Below are 25757 nucleotides of genomic sequence, written 5' to 3'. Positions count from 1 at the left end.
TGTTTTTTCTTGGTACCTATATGTAGTTACACAAAGATTAAGCTTTTGGATTCTTCCGCGCTCCCCACTCTTCGTTGCCGTTTCTTGTGTAAACGTTGGTGCTCTCAGTGTTATTGAATAGAAAGTGTCAACTAACTCGAATCTTAATGTCCTTAAATATGATCTCTACCAAAGGTATCAACACTGTTAGAAATACTTCAGTTGCGTTTACCAACGCTCTCGTCTCATGCGGTGATAACGCGTCGCAGGTCATTGGTGAAGTATTGAAGGGAAAACCCAAGCAGATGTGCTTCTTGGGAATCTTCAACGCCACCGACGGGAAATCCCTGGTGTCAACAGCCAAGCAAGCTGTTACGTGAGTAACGCCTAGCATTAAGTTTGCGCATTTCTATTTGATGCCCCGTAATATGTATGAAGGCATTCCGAATTCTAACCAAAGCTCATAAAAACTTTCAAATTGCATACACCCAAATCATTAGCTGGGTGCCAGGGCACAAGTGTCACCGGGAACCAGTTTGCAGATGAGGCGGCTCGAGGCTTCACAAATCACCCAGCTTCCTTGCACACTGCAATAGAGGATCCGACGCTCCTAGACCCTAACTTTGGTACAATTCTTGAGTATTACAGGGCAAAAGAGCATTGTGTCCAGAACCGCATAAGAACCTCACGGCAATGAAATCGGCGGATACACGCAGAATCCAAACAAACCCATGCACAAACACACACAGGCTACAAATATTCTACTCCAGAACATACATATGTCCGTGGTGTGGGGCCACATCAACTCTGTTTCACATTACGTGGGATTGTACACTTCGCAATGATAAACATCACAACATGAACACAGAGGAACAATGGGAAACACTGCTGTCCAGCTCGGCCATTGCTGATCAGCGTTGGCTGGTCCAACGGGTAGAGATGATGGCTAGGGCCCGCGGAGCCCTGGAATATGGGCCCGACGATTTGAAATGCTCCGCGTTGTGTGCAAATAAAGTTTCTCTCTTTTTCTCTCTTGGTTGGTGCATGCATGGTGCATGAATGCGGCAACACACAGACACACCCGTATATATGAGATCCAACAGACAACAATGCCAAGGAATGCATAGGGGACGTTATGTGAAGAAAGAAAACTGGTGAAAAGATAATTGCCGTCAGCCGGAACCGCACCTGCGTCCTTCCAATAACGCGTCCTTCCAATGTAGCCATGGCGTCGAGTGTGGTAATCTATATGAGTCTGTTTGGCGTCATGTAGCACGTGAACTTATTAGGAGCTGGCAGCTGACCAATAGTCCCTCGTATACAACCTAACGGCACCAAGTTTGCCAGTACGAGCCCCTCGTTAATGAATAAGGGAAAAAAGTGTATCGTTTTTCCGCGTTTTGGCACAATAATAATGAAATGCAACAGACAATAATGCCAAGGAATGTATAGGGGACGTTACTAGACCCAATTGTAATGTAAATGTGGAGAAAGAAAAGTGTGTGAGAAGATAACTGGCCGTGAGCAGGAACCGAGCCTGCAACCTTCGAATAACGCGTGCGATGCTCTACCACTGATCTTCCACGGCGGCTATCTCCCAAGCCACTTTATTGACTTTATATGTGAATTTAATTGTGGGAGTGTCAATCAGTGCCACCTGCAGCCATGGTGGCGAGTGTGGCACACTCTATATGAGCTTGTTTGGCTCACGTAGCACGTGAGCGAGCTGGTGGCTGACCAATCGTCCCTCGTATACAACCTAACGGCACCAAGTCTGCCAGTACGAGACTCTCGTTAATGAATACTGGAAAGAAGTGTATACTTGAGGGCTCGTTTCTTCGTGTTTTCACACAATATTATTGCGATCCAATAGACAATAATCAAAGGAATGTATAGGGGACGATATTTGACCGAATGTTAATGTAAATGCGAAGAAGATAAGAAACCAGCAACGCTTTTTAAATGCGAAGCAGCTCTTTGACGACCCTGTGTAGTGGTGTTCCTCCGTTCGCACCGTGCTTCCCTGGCCGCAGTTGTTGGGTGGTGCCAAGTAGTTCATGCCCTGCCTCGCAGTGCACGCGCGTTGACGTTACTCTCTCCCTCACCTGTCACCGCTCACCACGCGTCATCTATTCTTGCTTCACCCTCTCCACCTTTCGTAATGTTCGAGTGCCTATCGAGTGACTAGTCTTTTGGCTCATCGCTTATAACGAATCTTTCTCTGCTCACCGCAGCATCCACGTTAGCACCGTTCAAACCATGACGCCACCAGTAAGCAATGCTGCTGCTTCGCATCTCATCAGGGCTCCCTTTAGGAAGATGTTAATTTTTGGCTGCCACACCTCGTTCTTGATTACGTTCAAACCCTTATCTACTACAGCAACCACAAGGGTTTGTTTAATCGGCGATCATGGGCGTTAGTCCTGTTGGGTGAGTGGGGGGGGGGGGATTGTAAAGGTGCTACTAAGCATCTACGTGGTTGCATCCGCAATAAATTGCGCTATAGCTTCCAAACAGCAATAGAAATTTTTCAGGCTTTTATATATCGATTCACACTAAACAGTAGTCCACTTCTGTGAGGACACGTTTTACTTTCGTGTTATACCCATCCCTATGGAGCTTGCATTAACGGTGGCGACGCTATGCACTCTGGGTAGGCAGACATTTTTTTTCTAAGAGGCGGTAGGGGAGTGCAGCGGTGCAGCCGTGTTTGCGAGCGTTGGCGTAGTTTGCAGGCGTGATCGAGTGCGAGCGCGACGGACATAAGAACTCCAAGAACGGTGCTGCACGATGTCAGCCTAACCGGAAGACTACATCACAACGCTGTGCCAGAAAGACCTCAAGCGATGCGTAGAAGAGACGAGAGTCTGCTCTGAGTGGACCCATTCTCGCTTCGTGCGGGCGACTGGGTAAGCTGCGTGTACTTGCGGCCGCGTGTCGACAGCTCCAATTTTTATGAATTTCTCGTTCAGAGGACGAGTTTGATTACCCGGGAGCTGTTGAAGTCGAGAAAGGCAACCAAGGATCACAAATTTGGGACGAGTGGCTGGTTGTGGGAGCCGTCGGTGAAGAAATTCGCCACCGATACCGATACCGTCAGTCAAGTAAGAAGTATTAAAAACTTGATTTTTCAGTAGATGCTAATGTTTTTCTGTTCAGGTTAAACTCCCAGTGTGTTAAGAAGCCTCTCGTCGAAGTCTTGTTCATGGGCAAGAGTGATGGCGAAGCCCTTAACGCGCACTGCACATGAATGGCCGGGAACAGCGAAGCCTGCTCGCTTCTCACAGCGCTTTTATTCTATACGTGGAGTACGACGCACGTGCACGAGAAGAGCGCTCGTCAATTTAACCCGTCTTACTCGAGTGACGACGGCCACGGTGTCGGCGGCGACTTTCTTCACTCCCGGCTCCCGCACGCGGCCACTCTTCACGAAGTCGTGACCCCCGAGGGCCTTTCTGGGCTTCATCTGCTCCCGGGTTTTCAAACTCATCCTCGGAACGAAAAATTCATGCATATCGCAGCTGTCGACGTGCGGCTACAAGTGCACGTCGCTTACACAGTCACCCGCACTAAGCGTAAATGGGTCCACTTAGAGCAAACTCTGGTCTCTTCTTCATACCGCTTGAGGTATTTCTGGCACAGCAGTGTGGTGTAGTCTTCCGCCGAAGCTGACATCGTGCTGGCACGATTCTTGGAGTTCAATATGCGCCGCACTCCCACTCGATCACGCCTGCAATCTACGCGAACGGTCGCAAACAGGACTGCTCTGCTGCACTCCCCGGCCGCCTCTGACAAAAAAATGGCTGCCTACCCAGAGTCTATAGCGTCGCCGCCATTCATGCAAGCTTTCTCTAGGGAAGTTTTCCAACTTTAACTTTTTTCCCCTTTTTTACAGTGACTTCCCGGCTATCACTATGATCATCCTGCAAGTCCATCACGCAAAGGCAGCCGCCCCAACCTCCACCTTTCCGATTGCACCCAACCCGGATACAGCAAACCTCAAGGACCACGGCGTGATTACGTTGGTGAGTAAGCGTATTCATTCCAGCAGTACTGTTTAATACTACGGCGTTTAACCATGAGCACTTTATGTGGTGGATGAATCTGAGCATACAGTTTTATATTGCAGCAAACATTTGTTGATTGAACTCGGTTAAATCAGACTTGCAGTTAATTTATACTGACGCTTTGGTTCTATCACACGTTGGTGTAGCCCCGCCGCGGTGATCTAGTGGCTAAGGTACTCAGCTGCTGACCCGCAGGTCGCGGGATCGGATCCCGTCTGCGGTGGCTGCATTTCCGATGGAGGCGTAAATGCTGTATGCCCGGGTTCTCAGATTTTGGGTGCACGTTAAAGAACACCAGGTGGTCGAAATTTCCGGAGCCCTCCACTACGGCGTCTTTCATAATCATATGGTGGTTTTGGGACGTTAAACACACACATTATTAAAAATCAGGGTCGTACATCTGTGGTAGGGTAAAACTCCCGAATAATTGAACGTGTCGGTAGCCACAATGGTTGTTTTAAAGTGGGAGACCCCTAGCTTTCGTCCCTTCTATTACACGTCGTCGCAAAGTGATTACCGTGGGTTTCAAAACCAAATCAAATCACGCTTACTGGAGATGATAAACAACAAACAACACTTCTCCAGAGATGCGAATCGGCACGCTGGCCTGGGGCTCTTCGACGAGCTATTAACGGTGCTCATGTTGTTGCAACAGAAGAAGCGCGAGCTAATACAGACTACTGATTACTTTCAGCTTTGATTGAATTGTTCCTGCCATGTAAATGAACACAATATGGAGCATAAATTGCGCCACGTATTTCTACCATAAGGCTCAACGCTGACACGAATGCATCGCAGCCCTCTTTTGGTTGTATCACTGACTCATCAATTTATGTCAGCTTGCTGTTAGAGCTCCACGAACTTAACTGATGAAATCACCGGCCATAAGCGTATGTAGTTTAGCCTAATTCGCGATAATTAGCCCAGGCGTTTCTTGTTTGTGTTATGTTCACGTTGGGTGGCAGTGTGTCGCTTTCATTCTTGCGCGAAACGACTGATTTAAACTTCGCCCATTTCGAACAATTTTATAGTGTCCGTCGAGTTCCAATAGATTATCTTTTACTCTAGTACCCTAGAGAAAAAATCCGGCGCTAGTGTCCATCGGAGCTCAAACGCATGGCGCTTGATATGATAGGTAGGAAAGGTAGTAAAGCTTCCATTCCTTGGTTGTGTGATAGTAACAGCGTGACGACATCAGGAAAAGACAAAGAGGACAGGAAAAAACGCTGACCGTCAACTGAATTGTATTGAAGGTGCTACGACCTCTTTTATTAACATTACAAAAAAATACAGCGCTCATGCGCGACGATACATGATAACATAATCTCAAGTGAGAAAACAATACTCTCTTTCGGAAAGGATAATGGAAGGTGTACTGATGCACTGATCCTTGGCCTTTCTGATAAAAAATGCTTCTAAAATCTCTTTTGTTTTTTTTGTTCTTGCTTTTTTTCAAAAACCGTGTTTTATGAAACATAGGACATTATGTACATTAATATATTACAGTGTACGGCCATGAGACAACCGTAGCCATTCTTAACTTTTAACGCATGCTGTCTTTCTCGATCATTGAAGCGTTGCCTTGTTTGTCCTATGTTTACTTTTCCACATGTCAATGGTATCTCATACACGACATTAGATTGGCTTTCAGTTAACGAATTCTCCTGATGAACGGTGCAAGACTGGCTATTTATGTTGCTGTTTAGTACACACACTTTGGAAAGCTTGTAAAGGGTGGAAAACAACAATTTAATTTCATATCTGCTCGCTATTTTCTTTAAATTGTAAGATACCTTATGTACGCACGCTAAAACATATAAGGGAAGGATCCTCCTCATGAATCGGCAAGACTGCTTCACTTCAAAAGCCTTGCAGGGATTACTGCAGAATTCCTTTGGAAACGTACTCTACTTTTTTTACCAAGGAATAGAAACCAAAATCATTCGGTGAGCAAAGTGACCAAGTTAGGAAATGCATCCTTACCAGATGAAGTTGAAAAAGTACTTGAGAAGGGACCGAAATACAGTTTCGAACCATGACTGGAACCCTATCAACAGCTGGCTATTACACGCAGCTCGGGACACAAAGCGAGTGACGAAGAAGGAAGCCGTATCATAGCGGAGAGTGTTAACTGTGCCATTAAAGACGACAAGAAAGCCCCGGGATTGCCTCTGAAGAAAGCCACGTATATAAATAATAACGGTTTAGAAGTGGTACAGGCCGATAAAGAAGGCACATTTGGTACTTCCGCAAGATTTATTTGGGTCAAAAGCAACCATGGCGATCCAGAAACACTTCAAGCTCATCAACTTCAACCCCAAACAGCATAAGAAGAAAACGTTGAAGCTAATCAGGGACACGAAGCTCGACAACTTTAAAAAAGTTAGTAGGCAAGTCCGCAAGAGGTTACTTGGAAGCCTTTTTCAGCTGCCAGACGCCCTAGCCTGAGCATCTTTTCCGAGTAATCGTTTCGTAGAGAACGTCATGGCAGCAACATGTAGGACGATTTCTTCAGGACAATTCGAAAAGATTAAATTGCCAAGATCCGTTTCTCATAAGAAGCTCCTCCGATTCGGTTCAGGAACTGTGGGAAGGCTTGTGCTGCAATGTGGTGGTATTTTTAGTAGACGTTGTATACCTGTATTACTCTGTTACTTGTGATGGTCTTGTTCTCGCTGTGAAGAAATGTTTTGGAGAACAGGAGGTACATTTTTAGAATAATATAGGCATGAACTCTGACAACTTTATTGCGCTTTTAAAATTTTATCTCAATTCGACTACCATCAAGTGCGATGGGCGATTCTTCATCCAGCGCGCTGGCATAACTATAGGTTCATCATTGGCCCCACTTCTCAGTGACACCTTTTATCTGTTATGGACAAACGTACTTCGGCTAGCCTTGCATTTATACTTCTACGCAGAGCGTATTGCTATGTTGACGATTACCTCGTGCTTGTATAAAAAAACTGGACAAATGTGTTTTAATGACAACGTTGAAGCCGTGCTCAACGTCTTCAAAGAGCACTCCTGGGGGCTCAAATTCACATTTGTATCGACAAAATACAACCGTATTCAGCGCTTGGACATTCACCTTTATTTTTCTGATAATGCCCATACTTGCTGGTGCTATCAGTCCAGGTGTGCTAAGAATGTCCTGACTTTTGATAGTGGGCATACAAATTTAGTAAAAAGAGGAATAGCCACCACGTGTATTAAGACCACCCTTCAAATGTCTTGTGCACGCAAGGGTGAGGTCAGCCTTAAAAACCAGGTTAAAAAAAAAAACGCCAGGCCTGCGCGGTAGGCGCAGAACAGTCACAGCGACAGCTAGAAGAGTGGCCTTTCAATGATATGTGGGGTTTAACGTCTCAAAACCACCATATGATTATGAGAGACGCCGTAGTGGAGGGCTCCGGAAATTTCGACCACCTGGAGTTCTTTAACGTGCACACATCTGAGCACACGGGCCTACAACATTTCCGCCTCCATCGGAAATGCAGCCACCGCAGCCGGGATTCAAACCCGCGACAGAAGAGTGGCCTTTCAGAGCCTTATCAAAACACTGCTCATTGAGTAAACTGCAGGCACACTTGCTTGGTATCCACTAAGACGTTAATAATAAGCTTCTCAGTGGTAGGCCGGCATTCGATATGCTATTTTTTATCATTCTTCTGAAAAGCATAGTATCCGCTAATCGCTTACAAGGAATTTTTTGCCAATTGTCCATGCAGTGGCTGATGACGATGAGGAGTTGTGGCTGAAGTGGGTTTGGGCCACAGTTAATAGGGAAACAAGAACAAGCTTTTGTGATGGTTTGGGGCATTGGACGGCCCACTCGTTACGCTATTCGCATTGTGCGACGACTGGTTGTTCTTTCGCTGTTCTTTCGCTTTTGGTCGTTCTTTCGCTTGCGTGAAACGCTTTATAGTCGTATTAACGCGATTGCTTTCCCGACATCAAGCCTGCCTAAGGAAAGATTGACAACAAGTCACAAGCACTAGTGTAGCTTAGTGGTAGAATACTGGGCTGGCATCCAGTGGATCAGGGTCGGAGCCCCACTCTCTCATTTGTGCAAGATATTTTTTTTTCCTGATTTCGCGCTATGTAGTTACGGACACCGGCGGCGGTGGCAGACAAGTGCGCGGGACCCGAAAAGTGATCTCGTATCAGTTTCGCCGTAAAACTAAAAGATGCTGGGTATCCCAACAGCATCATCACACCCGTTTGCAAAACCCTCCTGCAGAAAGGTAAGATAAACAAAACAGGATACAAAAGAGAAGCACTGCAGAATGACCAAAGACCTTTGCATGTTACACCATACGTACACAAGGTGTCTCACAAGTCTCTCAATTTAAGAAAATAGCGAGCAGATATGAAATTAACTTGTTTTTTTCCGCCCCTTGCAAGCTTTCAAAAGTGTGTGTACTAAACAGAAACGGGAACAGTCAATCTTGCACCATCCGACACGAGAACAGGTTTATTGAACACCAATGTACTGTCATGTACGAGATACTGTTGACATGTGGAAAATTAAATATAGGACAAACGGAGCAATACTTCAATGATTGAGGAAGACAGCATGCGTAAAGTGTTAAGAATGGCTAAGGTATAGTGTTATGGGCGAACACTGTAAAGGACGTGTGTGCAGTCCTGTGTTTCATAAAACACGGTTTTTGAAAAAAAGGAACAAGAAACAATTAGAAAGATTTTAGAAGAATTTTCTATCGGGAAGGCCAAGGATCAATGCATCAATGCACCTTCACTTATCCTTTCCGAAAGAGAGTATTCTTGTCTTAGTTGAGATTATGTTATCATGTTCACATATGTATTATCGCGCATGAGCACTGTGTTTTTCGCACTCTGTATAAAAGTGGTCGTAGCACCTTCAATAAAATTCTGTTGACAGTCAGCACTTTTTCCTGTCCTTTCTGTCTCATCCTGAAGTTGTCGCGCTGTTACTAGAACGCAACCATGATGAACCAACTCGCGGAAATTAAGCTCCTGTTGCTTCCATCTTTCGGCGCCGTGCGGGGCCTTGTGCGCTGCAAGCGCGTTGTCACAAAACGAAGTTAAGCAAATGTATAACACTTATACTTCAGCACATTGAGCCCTTTACAGGCCGACCAATTCAGATCAGCTCTCGAGTTTTACAAGGGGTCATACTTCAATCCGAAACCAAAGCACAAACGTAGCAATGAAAAAAAGCCACGAGTGAGGTCGAAGTCGTATAAGCATGAAGACCAGGCAAATCCATGCACAAACCATAATTACCGCGTTGACTCAACGGTCTCAGCACAATTCCCTTTAGTAAGTAATTGTGAGAAGCATGGTTTTGATGACCTATATACTCAGTGACAGCTTCACTTGGCAATAGAGCATTTTAGTCTGTGCGATGTTACACCTCACGGAAAACGTTTTCCTTTTACCGGAAAACATGGTGTGAACGGTGCATGCGGGCATCCGCAAAATATGGGCTCAACCCCCAAAGCGGTTGCCGTTCATCCCAAATCTATCAAGTAACCCTCGTTTACTCTCCTGCTCGTTAGTTCTAAACTGATGCTATAGTTTGCTTTGGACACAGTTCTTCAAGCTTTGATGCGAAGTATTCGTTCAGTAATGCTCAGAGGTGGGCTAGTTGGGGACTAATCATTGTACCATATTTCATGGTCCTTTTGTCTCCGAGTCAGCAACGTGCGCTCCTTAACCGTATATTTATTTAATTTATTTAACAATACTGTAGGCCTTTGTACAGGCCCATAGAGGAAGTGGTTAGAAAAAGTACACGTGAGCATGGGCATATCAAATCAAATATACGCTATAAGAAGAAGTATTCCTGTCGGTTCGGCACCATTCTCGAAAGCCATATTCAAATGATTGATCTTGTAAGCTTATGGCCACTCTCCGATCCTAGGAGGGCGTACATTACGTTTTTGTTAGCCTTTTTATATATCCTCCATAGCTGACGCCACTTGAGGAATGGTAGTTATGGCATGCATTATCCAGAATTAACGCTACGCCTTTGCAATGCAAGAACGCCGGACACGCTAAGAAAAAGAGAGAGACGAGTGGAGGGAGATATACATAGCCTGCACAGTTCATGCATACTCGAAGTCTTCTACGCGCGTTTTGGATTGGATTGCTTTGCGTGCTTCTCTGGATGGTGCCTGACGGCGTCACAGCGTAGCATGGCATTCGCCCCACCTGCTTACATACTCATTTGGGAGTGAAAGCTCGTTCCAAACTACCAGGCTAGTTGACCGAAGAGTCCGAAGAAGACGGACATCCAATTGATAGCGCCAAGTTGTCTTTGAGGCACTTATAAATATTGCGGCACTTTCACGAGCGTTAAAACTGCTGAATGGGGATGTATGAAGTCAGTATCGATGTTTCACTGTGGTTACCTGTGTACTTTGTCAAATAGCTCTGTGTAATAAATAAGCAGTATGTTTGCGGATTTTTTTACCACGTAAAAAACCCGAATGCCATCGGGGGCGTAGATTGATTAGCGGTAACTCTTGCATAATGAACCCTTTAGGTTGTCTGCGCATGCGCAGCTGCTTCGCCCAGGTGCGCTTCATGTTTTTGGCGTCCTCAGTGTAACGCTAGGAGTGAAGCGATTAACATCTGGTGGCTCAGTTTCGAAGATTTCTCTTTCTGCCCCCCTCCCCCCCCCCCTACAGATGGGCCAATGTAGGCCTTTGACGTCATCTACCGAGGTGCAGTAGACAATGCCGAGGGACAAGGGTTTCGATTACCTTACTGGAGCTATTACTGGACTCTTACTGGAGCTATAGTTTTCAGAATCGGAAATGGTCTATTAAAACCTCCAAACATCTCTTCATTACCGAAAAAAAGAACTTTTTCGGCGGGTGTACTTGCAAGCGGAGAAATGCAAACAAAAAGTTCAGGGGAACTAGGAGGCTTCAAGTGAATGAATCTCGTTGAACGAGAGATCTCACCATGTGGCCAACGTTTCAACCATCGGACTTGTCTTCGTGAGCTAAGGCGGTAAATTCCTTCCGTGATATTGCACTTGCGTACCCTTCGCCCTTGTTACCCGAACCTAAGAAGGGGAGGAAGAGAAGAGTAATGTGCTCGAAACAGGCCTGTGGCCACAGGGGTGCCCTCAAGGATTGGCCTTCTCCTCCACCCCACCCCCCGAAATTTTATGGGGCTGCATGTTTCATTGATCAGAAGTAATGAAAATAAATAGATGATTATCTCCAACAGCCCAAAGGGAAGAAAAGGCATTCTGCTTACAGTTGCTTGCCCGTAGTCGCCATCTTTTCTTAGAGTAGGTGGGAGGCTGGAAGGGTGGCTTCTAGAATGGGAGGGTCTTCAGCCCTCTTTGCCGTCAAAATCTTCAATGGGCATAATCCCACCCATTAGACAACATGCTACAGGTCCAACAGCCGAAAAGCGGGGGCAGACTTGTTGATCTTCTTGGAAGGTCTATCCCTCCCTTGCCATCCTCAAATTTCTCCCCCTTCTTCCCTGTTTACTCAACCCGAGGACTGGGAACGTCTTCCGCTGGAACAACTCGTACTGGACAGGAACGACCAATCATGACGCTAGGCATTGAATGTGGAAGGCGTCTCACGTGTGGCGGTTAGCACTGACGTACAAAGCTCGGTGTGCTCATCAAGAACGCTGAAGCAAGACATTCCGCACTCCACTCTGCCTAACATGCACGTTGCTTCAGATAGCCTACATCTTACATTGTGCCTTGGGTGGCAGCGGAAGCATAAACTTGGGATACATCAAGCCACGTGATTCTCAGTAGACGCCGACTATACAGTCCGGAATGCCCTTCCCCAACGTTCTAGGCGCTCGTCTTGAGGACTGTACAAAAGACGTTAAGAATTCGGTCTGGTAGCCATGTTAGACATCAAGAGGATGCTAGCAAGAACTTAGTGGAAACACGTTGAAAGGCCTGGTTAAAGTCAGTATGCCCTCCAAGTGGCACGGTCACTGAAGCTGAGTCGATATACCTTAAAGAGGAAATACGGACACCAGTATTCACTCGTAATTGTTCTGGTCCTCATTACAGTTAGATTATCGACGCATGTTAAATAAAGTGATCATATACGCTAATTGTTCACGCTGTAGGAGGTTCTGGATACCTCACTGATGTGCTTGTTTTTTTCTTTCATTTGCTTTCGTGATTGATCAACTGAAATCGCCTCATCGCTTACCGCAAGCCATGCCTCAATGCATGAGGTCATTGTCTAATGCGTTCGTGTGTTCCAGTCACCTTACACGTACGATGCATATATGTGGAGTACAAGGGGGTCCACTGTTGAACGAAGAATGGGAGCTCGCGGCACCCACCATGTACTCCGATGCTTCCTTCAACAGCGGACCACTGCTGCGACCCTAGATGGAACGCGACCACCTGGGACTGCTGATGAAATGTGAAATTAGACTTCCGCAAGAAAACTGCGTACAAGGGAGATATGTGGATCAGATACTCCACCAGAGTACTTGCTGTTATCCTACTGTAGCGTGTTTTCTTGCGGCTCAGTGCAGGTTCGCTCAATAAACGCCTGAATCTCTACTGGTTTCACAGCTTTATTCTATCAGTCGCTGTTGAAATACTATGTATTTTTACGCGTACAATGAGGATAGTCTGAGTAGTCTATCCGCAAATTCGTTTATTATCTTTATCATTTCGCCTTCTTGATACGTGCTCAGAATGACATCAAGGACCACATTGGCGACCTGAAAGACATACCGAAAAAGGGAACCTATTTGCTGATCTCCATCGCAATGTTCGGACGTGCCTATCTCTTAAAGTACAACAACAAGTTGGACTTGTCTAACAGCTCCATGGTCGTGGATTACGGCGTGGTGAGTGCAATGTCTTCATTTTCCTGTTTTTATGATTGCGCAGCCCTGCGTTCGTCCATCAGGAATAAATAAACTTTCTGAATTCCAAACACTTACATCGAAGAACATTTTTCAGCAGGTTTCTTCACAATATTCACCTGCTCTGAAAACTACTCGCATTTTTCTCAACCGGCTATTTCTCTGCACCATTTACCATTGGTGGTTCTCTGAGTTCTTTGGTAACATGGTTAATGAGCAACTATCCATGTGTTTTAATACGAAAATGTTTGCTGTCTGCCAACACTTCACCGACTGATTCCCGTTCCGTATATGACGTTAAATACACGCAAGCAGATGACAGAGTTGAAATTATAAGAAAAGATTGGCCCCGCATCTGCATGTTTCAGTGCAAAGCCGTCAAAATACGATAGTCTTGCGTGTGGACAGAGTGAACAAAATGTTTATTTGATGTTGTGCGCGAAAAAATCGGTGAATTGTATTCTACAAGCGCTGCCTTAGACAGTCTTGATCCGTGCAGCAAAGGCGAACGAGGGCATTGAGGCACGTTAGACACGAGCGCCATCTGGCAGTCAGACACTAAACGCCATCTGGCCTTATCTAGTAAAAAACTACACATAGAAAATATCAGTGTGTTGCTATGGTGCCTCATATATGCTCAATAATTGCTTACGAAGAGACAGTCTCACAAGTATGAACGCTAAATCTTGAGCAATATTGGTGAGCGCTGCGGATGGGGTCCGATGTTCGGGGTATCGTTTGTTGTCGTTTGGGGTAATTCTGAAAGTGCGCCAAATGGCAATGTCACAAGACAAAAAAAAGTTGGCAATGTTCGCTCTGCACTTTTCACCACACGTCGAGTAAGAACATCACTCCTTTTTCTTTCACCTCGTTACTAAGTCAGCTTTTACGATACACTTTGTTGGCAATCAGGCAGAAAAAAGTACTGGAAACAGTGCGTGAAAGATGCAAGTCAAGTACGTCGATCGGTAACGTATCAGGCGTGTCGCCTGCAAAAGCAAAGTGCGACTTTGTCGCATAGCTGTGGTTGCTAGTTATTGCAACATGGCGGACGTATTCACTCTATTCAGCTCCCGTAGGGAGCATTTGCAGTGACCTTAGGTGGCACTTCAGCGTGATATCGCTATCACTAGCGAGAGGGCGCGAAGGGCACGCTGTAAACCACGGAGGAAGGAAAGGTAGAAGAGGCCCTGATGTCGCTAGTTGTGAAGCCATGATGAAGCCGGAAGTTGGCCATATTGACTAGGCAAATTATCCTCTCTTGTTTACATCCGAAGGTAAAGCAGAAGGCACGATTCTCTCTCCAGCTCGGAAAGCACGTGAGCTGAGCAGCGCGCGTGTCGTGACGATCCGAAACTAATGCAACAAGGCTCAACACTCTGGGCCAGCGCGACACCTTCGGTAAAATCATTTCAGCCGAGTATTAACAGTGAGTAACAGCTCACCGACAACAAAGAAAGTACAAGAGAACACGTGCTAGATGCACTGACAATGACGACTGTTTTCGCATCATTATTTCAGCAACTGTACAGACCACACGATCAGTCATGCACCTTCTGCGATTGCATTCCCCCACGCGGCCGACGCAGCGCCCGGGTCACTGTGTCCGTGTTCCGCGTGAAACTCACCAGCGTTAGCATTCTGAGACCGTGTTGACATTGAGCACGGTGCAAGTGACACTTGAACGCGGTTTCTGTTACGTTGAGATCACATGCAATGTTGAGAACACTGCGTAACGGGGTGTTCTGAACCCGTAACGCGGTTTCTTAAGTTGAGATCACATGCAGTTGCCATGAGAACACTGCGTAACCAATAACGCGGCGCAGAGCACGAATATTGTGCGCCACGGCTTAGCACGAGACCTGGGGCGGCACACATGCCACCGCCAGCCTTGGCCGCTCACTGCTAGACCAGCTCCACCACGCAACACGTAACCATAACAACGCCGCCATTGTGCCCAGGGAATATGGCCACCATGATGTCATTTCCTCCACACTTTTGACGTAGCGTGCCGGCTGGGCATGCCCTCTCCTACCTTTCCTTTCTCCGTGCTGTAAACGATGTCACCTGGCTCGTTATGACGCTCGTGTGCCTCCTGCATATACGGTCTGTTCTTTGCCCTACACGGTGTTGACCTCTGCCACTTCTCACTGAAGCGGCCGAGCTCAAGAACGAACTTCGTTCTCTGCAGCCTGCCACGTTTGCGAAAGGAGCGCTCAAGTGAAACAAGTAAAAAAAACTGTGACATTTGTAGTGGAGCATACGCACCTACGTGTTTGCGCCTTCGGAATATAACTAAAAGCCCCGTGCTCTGATTGCGCGAGAGCCTGTGCCGCCTTTGCCAGACTTGCCGTACGGCCATTTTTTCTTGCAACCTCGTTGCGACTTCTCTGCTCGAACAAACATCATCACATTAGGTGGAGGCTGCTGAGATCCCCAAGCAGACCTGGAGCTCCGCTTTCGCAAGTTGGCCGAGAGACCACTACGAAACATGACTGACGCAGTCACCAACCAGCCCATCCCAGCCAAGCAAGCACATCGGCCAATCTTAAGCGGCAGTGGTGAGCAAGACGTGGAAGACTGGCTCTCCTTGTACGAACGCGTAAGTGCCAGCAGCAAGTGGGACGACGACTCTAAGCTCGCCTACGTTATCCTTTACTTGGCAGACGTAGCGAAGCTTTGGTATACCAACCGCGAAACCGCCATCGCAAACTGGTCCTCATTTAAGACCCTCGTGACTGAAGCGTTCGGCCGACCAGAGGTCCGGAAGCTCCGCGCTGACCAGCGTCTACGCCACCGAGCCCAGCAGCCGGTTGAAACGTTAACTAGTTACATTGAGGATGTGCTCGACCTCTGCAGGCGTGTTAAGCCATCTATGCCTGAAGAAGAGAAAATTCGGCAGATTCTCAAGGGTATTAAGGGTGGCGCATTCCAGGTGTTGCTAGCGAAAAGTCCAACCACGGTGGCAATCCTCGTAAGCATGTGCCAGAGCTTCGATGAATTGCGCAGTCAGCGTTCGATCGCTCGGCAGAGTGTTCCACCACCACATTCGATCTCGGCTGTCGCACTCGCAAATGCCGACGTTCGCCAAGAAAGTCTGTCCAACCAGATCAAAGACTTCATCAGAGAAGAAGTCGCCCGACAGCTCTCCCTGCTGCCGCATTGCGACGCGCCCACCGCAAGCCTGCCTTCGGCACTTCAGCAGGCCATACGCACTTAAACTTCCGAGGTCCTCCCTGCAGTGCCGGTGCCTAACCCACGCACATCAGTAGCACCTGATCTCTCAACTGTCAACTACGCACCACCTGCGCCACCTACACCTCTCAGCCATGCAGCTGTCGTCGCGCGGCCCCCACCGCATCCAGTCTCCCTCTCGGCTCCACCTCATCCGGCCTCGCCTCCGGTTTACAGACCCCCACCTCGCTTTTACCGTCCACTTAATGAGTGGCGCATCCATGACAACCGTCCCATCTGCTTTGCGTGTGGCATCGCTGGCCACGTTGCACGCTTCTGCCGCCGCCGTCCCACACCTGCGTATGCCTTCTTTAGAACTCCTACCTATGAGTCGCAGCTGGCCACCACGTCTGCATATGAACAGAGGCACTCCGATTCGGATCGTCGCCCATCAACTGCTCGTTCCCACCGCCCCGTCGCCGATCTCCATCGCCTATGCGTCGTCGACTACCTCCTGAGGAGGGAAACTGATCAGTGCAGTTCCGGGGGCAAGAACTGCAACTTCTACGCAATCATCAAGGCCTTCATTTTCGCCGCTAAATGTAGTTGATGTCGATGTTGAGGGAGCCGCCACACTAGCGTTAATTGATACTGGGTCGCCGTTTCTGTGATGAACGCAAAATTCTGTCGCAAACTGAAGAAAGTCACCGCATCTCTCTGTGGCATGGTGCTGTCCACGGCTAGCGTGCAACGCATTCATGCCTCGGCTGTGTGTACGGCGCGCGTCATCTTCCAAGACGTTTTGTACATCGTCCAATTTTTCGTTCTACCATCTTGCTCTCATGACCTCATCCTGGGTTGGGATTTCTTATCACGTCATGAAGCTATCATCGATTGTTCCCGTGCGGAAGTGTCCCTAGTGTGCCAATTTCCATCACCCGACCGTTCTCCTCTGCTCTGCAAACACATCGCTGACGACGACATCACCTTGCCTCCGGAAGCTTCAGTCCCTATTAGCCTTTCATGTGTAGCGCAACCTGACGCCACAGTGGTGTTCACGCCATCTCCGGTTTTTACTGAACGCAAGGGTAGCGTTCTCCCACTTGCCGTTCTTACAATTATGCCTGGTTTAACCGTAATGCTGGTTACCAACCACTGCAACTACCCCATTGTCTTACTCTGAGGTGAAACGTTGGAATATGTACAACCTGTCGACCATATAGATGATAATATTCTTCCCGACGAATCCCCATGTCACATTGCCATAATCACTCATGTGTCTGAGCCATCACGTTCGTTAGCCTTTGACAATGCTATTGACGCAGACCTTCCCTCCTCGCATCGCCGCCAACTTGTTGCTCTCCTTAACAAGTTTCGCCCTTGTTCCGACTTGCAAGAACCTGCTTTGGGCCACACCACGACTGTCACTTATACTATTGACACCGGCTCACATTCGCCTCTGCGACAGCGTCCTTACCGCGTTTCCGTTGAAGAGCGCTGCGTCATTACGGAGCAAGTGGATTACATGCTTAAACGTGGAGTCATACAGCCTTCTCAAAGCGCTTAGTCATCACCTGTGGTTCTGGTAAAAAAAAAGATCGCACCGTTCGATTTTGCGTGGACTATCGCCGCTTAAACAAGATTACGAAAAAAGATGTCTACCCGCTACCACGAATAGACGATGCTCTTGACTATTTACAAGGCTCCGAGTACTTTACATTATTGGATCTGCGTTCTGGGTATTGGCAGGTGCCGATGGCTGAATTTGATCGCCCTAAAACAGCCTTTGTAATGCCGGATGCCCTATATGAGTTTAAAGTCATGCCATTTAGGCTCTGCAACGCACCTGCGACATTTGAGCGCATGATCGATACCATCTTGCGTGCCCACAAGTGGAAAACTTGCTTGTGTTACCTGGATGACATCGTAGTCTTTTCAGCTGATTTCCCAACTTGTCTTCATCGTCTCCACGAGATTTTGACGTGTCTAACTTCTGCAGGCCTACAACTTAACACCAAGAAGTGCCACTTCGCAGCACGAAAGCTAACCATCTTGGGAAATGTCATCACAAGAGACTGTGTTCCTCCAAATCCCGATAAGCTTCGAGCTGTCGCTGACTTCCCAACCCCACATCACTGAAAGCCCTGAGAAGTTTCGTCGGCCTCTGCTCCTACTTTCGTCGCTTCGTGCTCAACTTTGCGTCCATCATCGCACCTCTGACGAGCCTGCTTTCCAACAGCAAAGGTATATCTGCATGGTCATCTGCATGTGATGACGCATTTCGCCAGCTGCGCCACCTGCTGACCTCACCACCTATTCTTCGCCACTACGACCCCACTACTGCCACAGAAATTCACACCGATGCAAGTGGCGTCTGTCTTGGTGCAGTTTTGGCACAACGGAAAGGCACCCAACCCAAATACGTGGTCGCTCATGCAAGTCGCGCTCTCAAGAAGGCTGAATTAAATTACTCCGTGACAGAGAAGGATTGTTTGGCCATAATCTGGGCGCTGACGAAGCTTCGCCCGTACCTTTATGGCCGTCCTTTCGACGTGGTCCCGGAACATCACGCTCTATGTTGGCTGTCCACCTTGAAAGACCCGTCCGGACGCCTGGGGCGTTGGGCACTTCGATTGCAGGAATACGACATCCGTGTCCTATATCGTTCCGGTCGCAAGCATGCGGATGCCGATGCACTTTCCCGATCGTCATTAACACCAGATGTGGCTTCTCTGTCACCCCTTTTTACCACCTTGTCACCACTCGACACCACTGACATGCTTTCGGAGCAGCGTAAAGACCTATACCTTGCCTTGTTAGTCGACTACCTTACCAATCCGTCTGCTGTCCCTTCTACGAGAGCGCTACGCCGGCAAGCAGCCCACTTTTCCTTACGACACAACATTCTGTACCGCCGCAGCTTGCATGCCTGGGGGTCGGCAATGGCTCCTTGCTGTCCCAACTCATATGCGCTCTGACGTCTGCATGCATTTTCATGCAGATCCCCAAAGTGCTCACGCAGGTGTCCTGAATACCTACGAAATGCTACGCCAACGATAATACTGGCGAGGAATGTATCGCTTTGTGCAAAAATACGTTCAGTCTTGCACCACTTGCCAACAAAACAAGACACCTCCACGGCACCTTACTGGCATGTTACAGCCGCTCCCCTGCCCGGCTCGCCCATTCGACCGCGTGGGTATTGACCTCTATGGCCACCTCCCATATAGTGGCTCTGAAAACCGGTGGATTATTGTCGGCGTCGATCATCTGACACGCTACGCTGAGACTGCAGCTCTACCAACAGCGACCACCCACAAAGTTGCACTCTTCATTCTTCGCAGCTTCATTATACGCCATGGAGCTCTGCGGGAATTACTCAGTGATAGGGGTCGAGTGTTTCTGTCGGAGGTCATCTAAGCTATCCTCGCTGAATGCAACATCATCCACCGGAAATCCACCGCATACCATTCACAGACAAATGGTCTCACTGAGCGCTTCAACCGCACACTTGGCGACATGCTGAGGATGTACACCTCCTCCGACTACACTAACTGGGACGCTGTATTACCTTTTGTTACATTCGCTTATAACACCGCGACGCAAACGACTACTGCTTTTTCCCCATTCTTTCTGTTGTACAGCCGCGAACCTTCCCACCCACTCGACACTATACTCCCGTACCGCCCTGATGCATCTGAGTGCTCCCCGCTTTCTGAAGTCTCCAGATACGCTGGAGACTGCCGTCAGTTGGCTCGGTCTATGACAAGTGAGGCTCAAGGCCTACAAAAGACTCGACATGACGACGTTCACCACATGACTCCTACGTCTCGTACTGGCTCCCTTGTGCGGCTTTGGGTGCCCCCACACATTCCTGGCATGTCTTCTAAACTTCTGGCCCGGTACCATGGTCCGTACCGTGTCATTGACGAAACCTCCCCGGAAATTACGTCATCGAGCCACTAACACAATCACCAAATTTGCGCCGTCAAGGACGCGAGACCGTACACGTTGACCGTCTCAAGCCCTACTACGACCCCCTCATTGTGCCTACTCCCTGAGTCGCCAGGATGGCTACTCTTCACCCCAGGGGGTATTGTAGTGGAGCATACGCACCAACGTGTATGCGCCTTCGTAAGATAACGAAAAGCCCCGTGCTCTGATTGCGCGAAAGCCTGTGCCGCCTTTGCCAGACTTGCCATACGGTTATTTTTTGTTGCAACCCCGTTGCGACTTTCCTGCTCGAATAAACATCATCACACAGTTATTAGTTCACGCTTTTCCTGAGCATGCTTTTGCTTCTTGCACTTCCTTCTTTGTGCTTAAGCAGTGCGGTTTGTGTTTCGAGTTGGGGCAGTTGTTAATTCACACTGGTACTGTTTATTCTATTAGCGTGTCCTTTATGCTTCGACAGCCCGCTGCAAGTGCTAAGCTGCTTGCCATTCTTTGCGTTATATTGCAATTTGACGTTCATTTTTTGTCTTTCTGTCGAACCTGTGATTTATTTGTAGGCTCGCCGACGTCCTCTTCGCGTGGGGTTTACGATATCCTTTGTCCAGGTATATCTCGAAAGCAATAGCTACAACAACGGTTAAGTCGGGATGATCGGCGTTAGTCATCGGGATGGGGATGCATAATAAGCAGATGATTTAAGTGGGCGCATACGCGTAAAACGGTGCTGTAGCTGCCAGACTCCAAGCGACATTGTACGGGCTTTATCTGTCTCTCTCTCTCTCTCTCTCACACACACACACGCACACGCGCACATGCACACACACGCACGCACGCACACACACACACACGCACACACATACACACACACGCGCGCGAGCGCACGTACGCACGCAGTAGATTGTACCGGCGCGCGCGCGCGAATGGTACTATCAGCGTCAAATGAAACCCAAAAAGCGGCAAGCCTGCCTTCGCGATGTTATGGTGTACGCCGTCCACTTCTCAGTATACGAACAGGCACGCATATATGCGCAAAGCTGCCGAACAGGATGCGCGCGCCTGTCAATTGTGATGACTGGATGGCACGCACTACACTATTGCAAAGGCTTGCCGCTGTTCGGGTTTCATTGATGTGGGGAGTTTAACGTCCCCAAACCACCATATGATTATGAGAGACGCCGTAGTGGAGGGCTTCGGAAATTTCGACCTCCTGGGGTTCTTTAACGTGCACCGAAATCTGAGCGCATGGGCCTACAGCAGTGTCACCTCCATCGAAAATGCAGCCGCCGCAGCCGGGATTCAATCCCGCGACCTGCGGGTCAGCAGCCGAGTACCTTAGCCACTAGACCACCAAGGCGGGGCGCTGTTCGGGTTTCATTCTACGCTGAGAGTACCTACAAGTTTTCGATCTAAAGCGAGTGTCGCATAGCCTTCATGATACACGCCCTGCGCTTACCATGTCGGAGGCTGTAAAGAGTCTCACAGCACCACACAGATGGTAGCACATCATCTAGCGTTGCTGTTTGCGTAATCAACGCCTCTGGTAAGGCATAATATGTTTTCCGCTAGATAGACACAGTTGTCCAATTTTAGAGCTGTTTGAAAGTTCCTGTGTGTTTTACTGGCGATGGCAGCAATATCCCGACCTTATTCGACGTAGTCTGCTGGCCTCCCAAATGCGCCTACAAATCGCTGAATGGGCTTGTTTTCGTCGTTACACCTGTCGAACAAAATGCGTTAAGACTCCTTCTAAAACATAGCACTTATGTAGTGTTTCTTTTTTTCGATCCAGCTGCAAGTAGTGTCGTGGCTTTATGGTAGAACAACTGCTTGCCACGCAAACGGCCAGAGTTCGATCCTCAACGGAACCAAAATTTTTCATCTTTATTTTATTTGCTTCTTTCTCGATTTTTGCTCACGGACGACTTCCCGCGCTCACCCAACGGTGCCGACGCTGATGGCAGAATTTCTGCGACACGAGCTCTTTAATGCTATGGCGTAAATAGCGGAGGGATCAGCCATCTCTTTTCAGAGCGAACGGCTGGTGAGCCGCAGGTTGCGGGTTCGAATTCCAGCTGCGGCGGCTGAATTTCCGATGGAGGTGGTTGTAGGCCCACGTGCTCAGATTTGGGTGCACGTTAAAGACCCCCCTCGTGGTCGAAATTTCCGGAGCCCTCCACTATGGCGTCTCTCATAATTATATGGTAATTTTGGGACGTTAAACCACACATATCAATCAATTATTTTTAGAGCGAACGTGTTTACGAACGATCTGCGTCTTTTAGGGGCGAAGCTCCTTAGGGCGTGGGCTGTGCGTCCCCTGTAGCCTGTATGTAGCCACCTCTAGTTTAGTTCTTGCAGTGTTCACTAGATGGCGGTACCGTCCCCTGTATGTAGCCACCTCTAGTTTAGTTCTTGCAGTGTTCACTAGATGGCGGTACCGTCTCCTGTATGTAGCCACCTCTCGTTTAGTTCTTGTAGTGTTTACTAGATGGTGGTACTTGTAGCTGATGATGAAAAGATGCAAGATGTTATAAACTAGAAAGCGGTACTTGTAGTTGATGAAAGACGTGAGATCTTATAAAATAGGAATGATGTCACATATGGCGCGTGTCATTGGTTGAAGGCAATCGTTCGATTTAGTGCGGCGACGTACGCTAGGGGGAGCGATGTAATAAAATCGAGTGGGCAAAATGTACAGAGGATTCATGGTTTACCAGGTTTACCTCCGGAGCTTCGCCCACTCATCATCATTCACTTCGTGGATATGGCGGAATTTTTTTTGCAAGCGGAGCTTGCAGTGAGATACCGGCTTAGGGGGCTTCCGCGTTGTACGTGATAAACCTGGTGAATTTACCGAATCGCGAAATATATTTAGGTGACAAAACTATTGATTGATTGATTGATTGATTGATTGATTGATTGATTGATTGATTGATTGTGAGGTCACTCTTAAATATGCGCCAGTAAAGTGCGCAAAAAACTAGTGATCTCTCGATATTCGGCTTCTGTGGCATCAGCCACGTGTGATATGGCAATTAAATCTTTTATCAAGGTGACAAGTCTTTTCACGCTGTGACAGTCTATTTTTGACCAGATATGGACGCATGGCCAGCATTGTGGCCTGTAGCAAGTGAAGTGTAGCGCTGCTGAGCACGCGTAGGAAGATCTAATTCTTGGTATGAAATAATTGAAAGTTACTCAAGTGCATGACGATACAAATGGAGGAACAAATAGATCATGCATGCACACACCCAGCTTCGCTTACTTCCCTCTCCAATTTAGGAGCATGGTTCTCGCGTCTTTAAAGCGTGGCTTTTAGGCACACGGTGGTACTATCTTAATGACAGTCAACTCGCTAGTCTATCAGTTTATTATGTACTTTTATTCTTCCGCGTACCGCGCGCCGCTGTTGCATCCGTGAGATTAAATGACCAGTCAACAGGCTCCGAAACGCGCAGGATAAGCTCGCGCATGTTTCCTGCGTGTGACCAACTTCTTTCAACGCGCAGTGACGTCAACTCGGTGATCGGTGACGTGACGTAGCACGCAGCTCGTCGATTGGTCTCAACCAGGCGTGCCCCGCCGCGGTGGTGTAGTGGCTAAGGTACTCGGCTGCTGACCCGCAGGTCGCGGGTTCAATTCCCGGCTGTGGTCGCTGCCTTTCTGATAGGGGCGGAAATATTGTAGGCCTGTGTGCTCAGATTTGGATGCACGTTAAGAAACCCCAGGTGGTCGAAATTTCCCGAGCCCTTCATGACACGGCGTCCCTCATAATCATATGGTGGTTTTGGGACGTTAAACCCCACATATCAATCAATCAATCTCCACCAGGTCTCAACCAATTTATTCAACGTGGCCGATGGCCGACTTGACGTCACTGCGTGTGGAACAAAGTTGGTCAGGTGTACGAAAGATGCGCGAGCTTTTCCTGCGCGTTTCGGAGCCTGTTTTAAGAAATGAGACTGTGCCTCATTACAAAGATGTGCGCTGGAGTTCATATCTTATTGCAGGTAGGTAAACCTTTTTTTCTTTTTTTTCTTTTTCCAGGTTTGTGTCTGCAAAGACACTTGTAAGCGAAGCAAGGATCCGAGTGACCCGTCGGGCTCGACAACGTTCGACGTCAGGAACAACACGGCGGTCGACTTCTACGATGGCCCCGACAGCATTCATGAAAAGGTGGCGCAATACGGACACCATCACTGTCTCGCTATAGCACGAGTTTCCGTACCCTCGAGAGAAATCGCACTGGTTTATTTCTAGCTGGACAGATAAATATCGTCATTTCAGCAGGATTTTTATACGTGGCTGATAACTAACAGCAATGTTGAGCTCGGTTTCAACTTTTTTTAGGGTACGCACCGCAGACGTGCGTATCGCTGCGCAAAGTTAATGTTCACAGCTTCAACGATCCTTATGCTAAGACCGGCGAAAACAGCCTCTAAACAGCTACTAAACTGGAACCAGTTGAGTCGCAGCTTTTACTGGGGCTTCGTTGAGACGTGCCCAATACAATTGAGCTTCAAAATTTGTTTCCACTACCTGGAAGAACAAGAAGTTACATGGTGACAAAACGGCTCTTTAATAAGCAAATGCTCACCTAGCACCGCGCTCGCGCAAACTATTAGACGGCTATAGTATATCGGACTTACCGGAATACCGGGCGTACCATGATAGCGGGATGGAAGTGCGCACGCGTGGGTACGTACGTTAGCCGTATCGCTTACCGTACCTGCGCTATTTCTCAAATTTCGTGTTGCCGTGTTACCGTAGGTGTACGTAGTGTACGTAAATCGTGTCGGCGCTCTCGGACGCCCACTTTGAAGTTATTTCGGCGTATTTGTTGAAAGCTTCACTTTGTTTGCCGCAAACGACTGGTTGAAGTGGCTTTTCTTGCCTTCACTTAGCTTCGACGACGGAGAATATATTACGGATAAGTTGGCGTAGTTTTTGAGACAGTTTGCCGCAAACGACTGGTTGAAGTGGCTTTTCTTGCCTTCACTTAGCTTCGACGACGGACAATATATTACGGATAAGTTGGCGTAGTTTTTGAGACAGCTTCCCAATTCGAACGTGTCGAGGCCTAACTACAAAATAGATCTAAACAAATCAGCAACATGGATGTTTTCGCGTTTGATGCATGGTTCATAATTATTTGCTTTTAATATTGCCAAAATAAACTTGTAACAATGCTTCGCACAGTGACTCAAGCACCCATTCTCGTTTTCTTTTCCTTCTCACTTTTCTTACTTCTCAGCCCTCCCATAGGTAGCGCCATCATCCCAGTTAGGGCACGTAAATTCTGTATCTGCATGTTTCTGCACCATCTGCGCCATCCCAGCTTGGGCACGTAAATTCGCATGTTTTACTGCAAATGTCGTCGAAAGACGATAGCAGACACCCTAACGATAGTCTTGCGTCTGGGGAGAGTGAACAAACCGTTTATTTGGTGTTCTGCGCGAGAAAATTGGTGAATTGTATTTTAGAGGCGCTGCGTTAAAGTCTCTCAATCCGTGCAGCGAAGGCAAACGAGCGCATCGAGGCACGTTAGACACAAGCGATATCTGGCAGGTATACCTATATCTGGCAGTTATACCTGGCAGTTCGACACAAGCGATATCTGGCAGTTATACTGAAACAGGCGCGTGCGCGCCTGTCTCGGAGGCGACAAGGTGTAGAACGCAAAGCGACGGGCAGGTGCCACCACCGTGTGGTCCC

At 47.9% G+C, this 25757-nt stretch overlaps 1 protein-coding gene across 1 annotated transcript in view; it reads left to right on the top strand.

Moving 5' to 3' along the window:
* LOC142765020 (uncharacterized) overlaps positions 1–25757 on the top strand; it is a 68451-nt gene that overhangs the window by 39858 nt on the left and 2836 nt on the right. The window contains exons 9-12 of the mRNA XM_075865566.1: positions 249–355; positions 3875–4004; positions 12741–12896; positions 24090–24218. Of these exons, the coding sequence (XP_075721681.1) occupies positions 249–355; positions 3875–4004; positions 12741–12896; positions 24090–24218 (522 nt within the window). The remainder of the gene's footprint in view (positions 1–248; positions 356–3874; positions 4005–12740; positions 12897–24089; positions 24219–25757) is intronic.

The sequence above is a fragment of the Rhipicephalus microplus genome, chromosome 6 (assembly GCF_043290135.1).
Source record: "Rhipicephalus microplus isolate Deutch F79 chromosome 6, USDA_Rmic, whole genome shotgun sequence".
Taxonomy (NCBI): Eukaryota; Metazoa; Arthropoda; class Arachnida; order Ixodida; family Ixodidae; genus Rhipicephalus; species Rhipicephalus microplus.
Note: the sequence above shows the minus strand (reverse complement) of the source record. Positions and strands in the feature narration are given on the sequence as shown.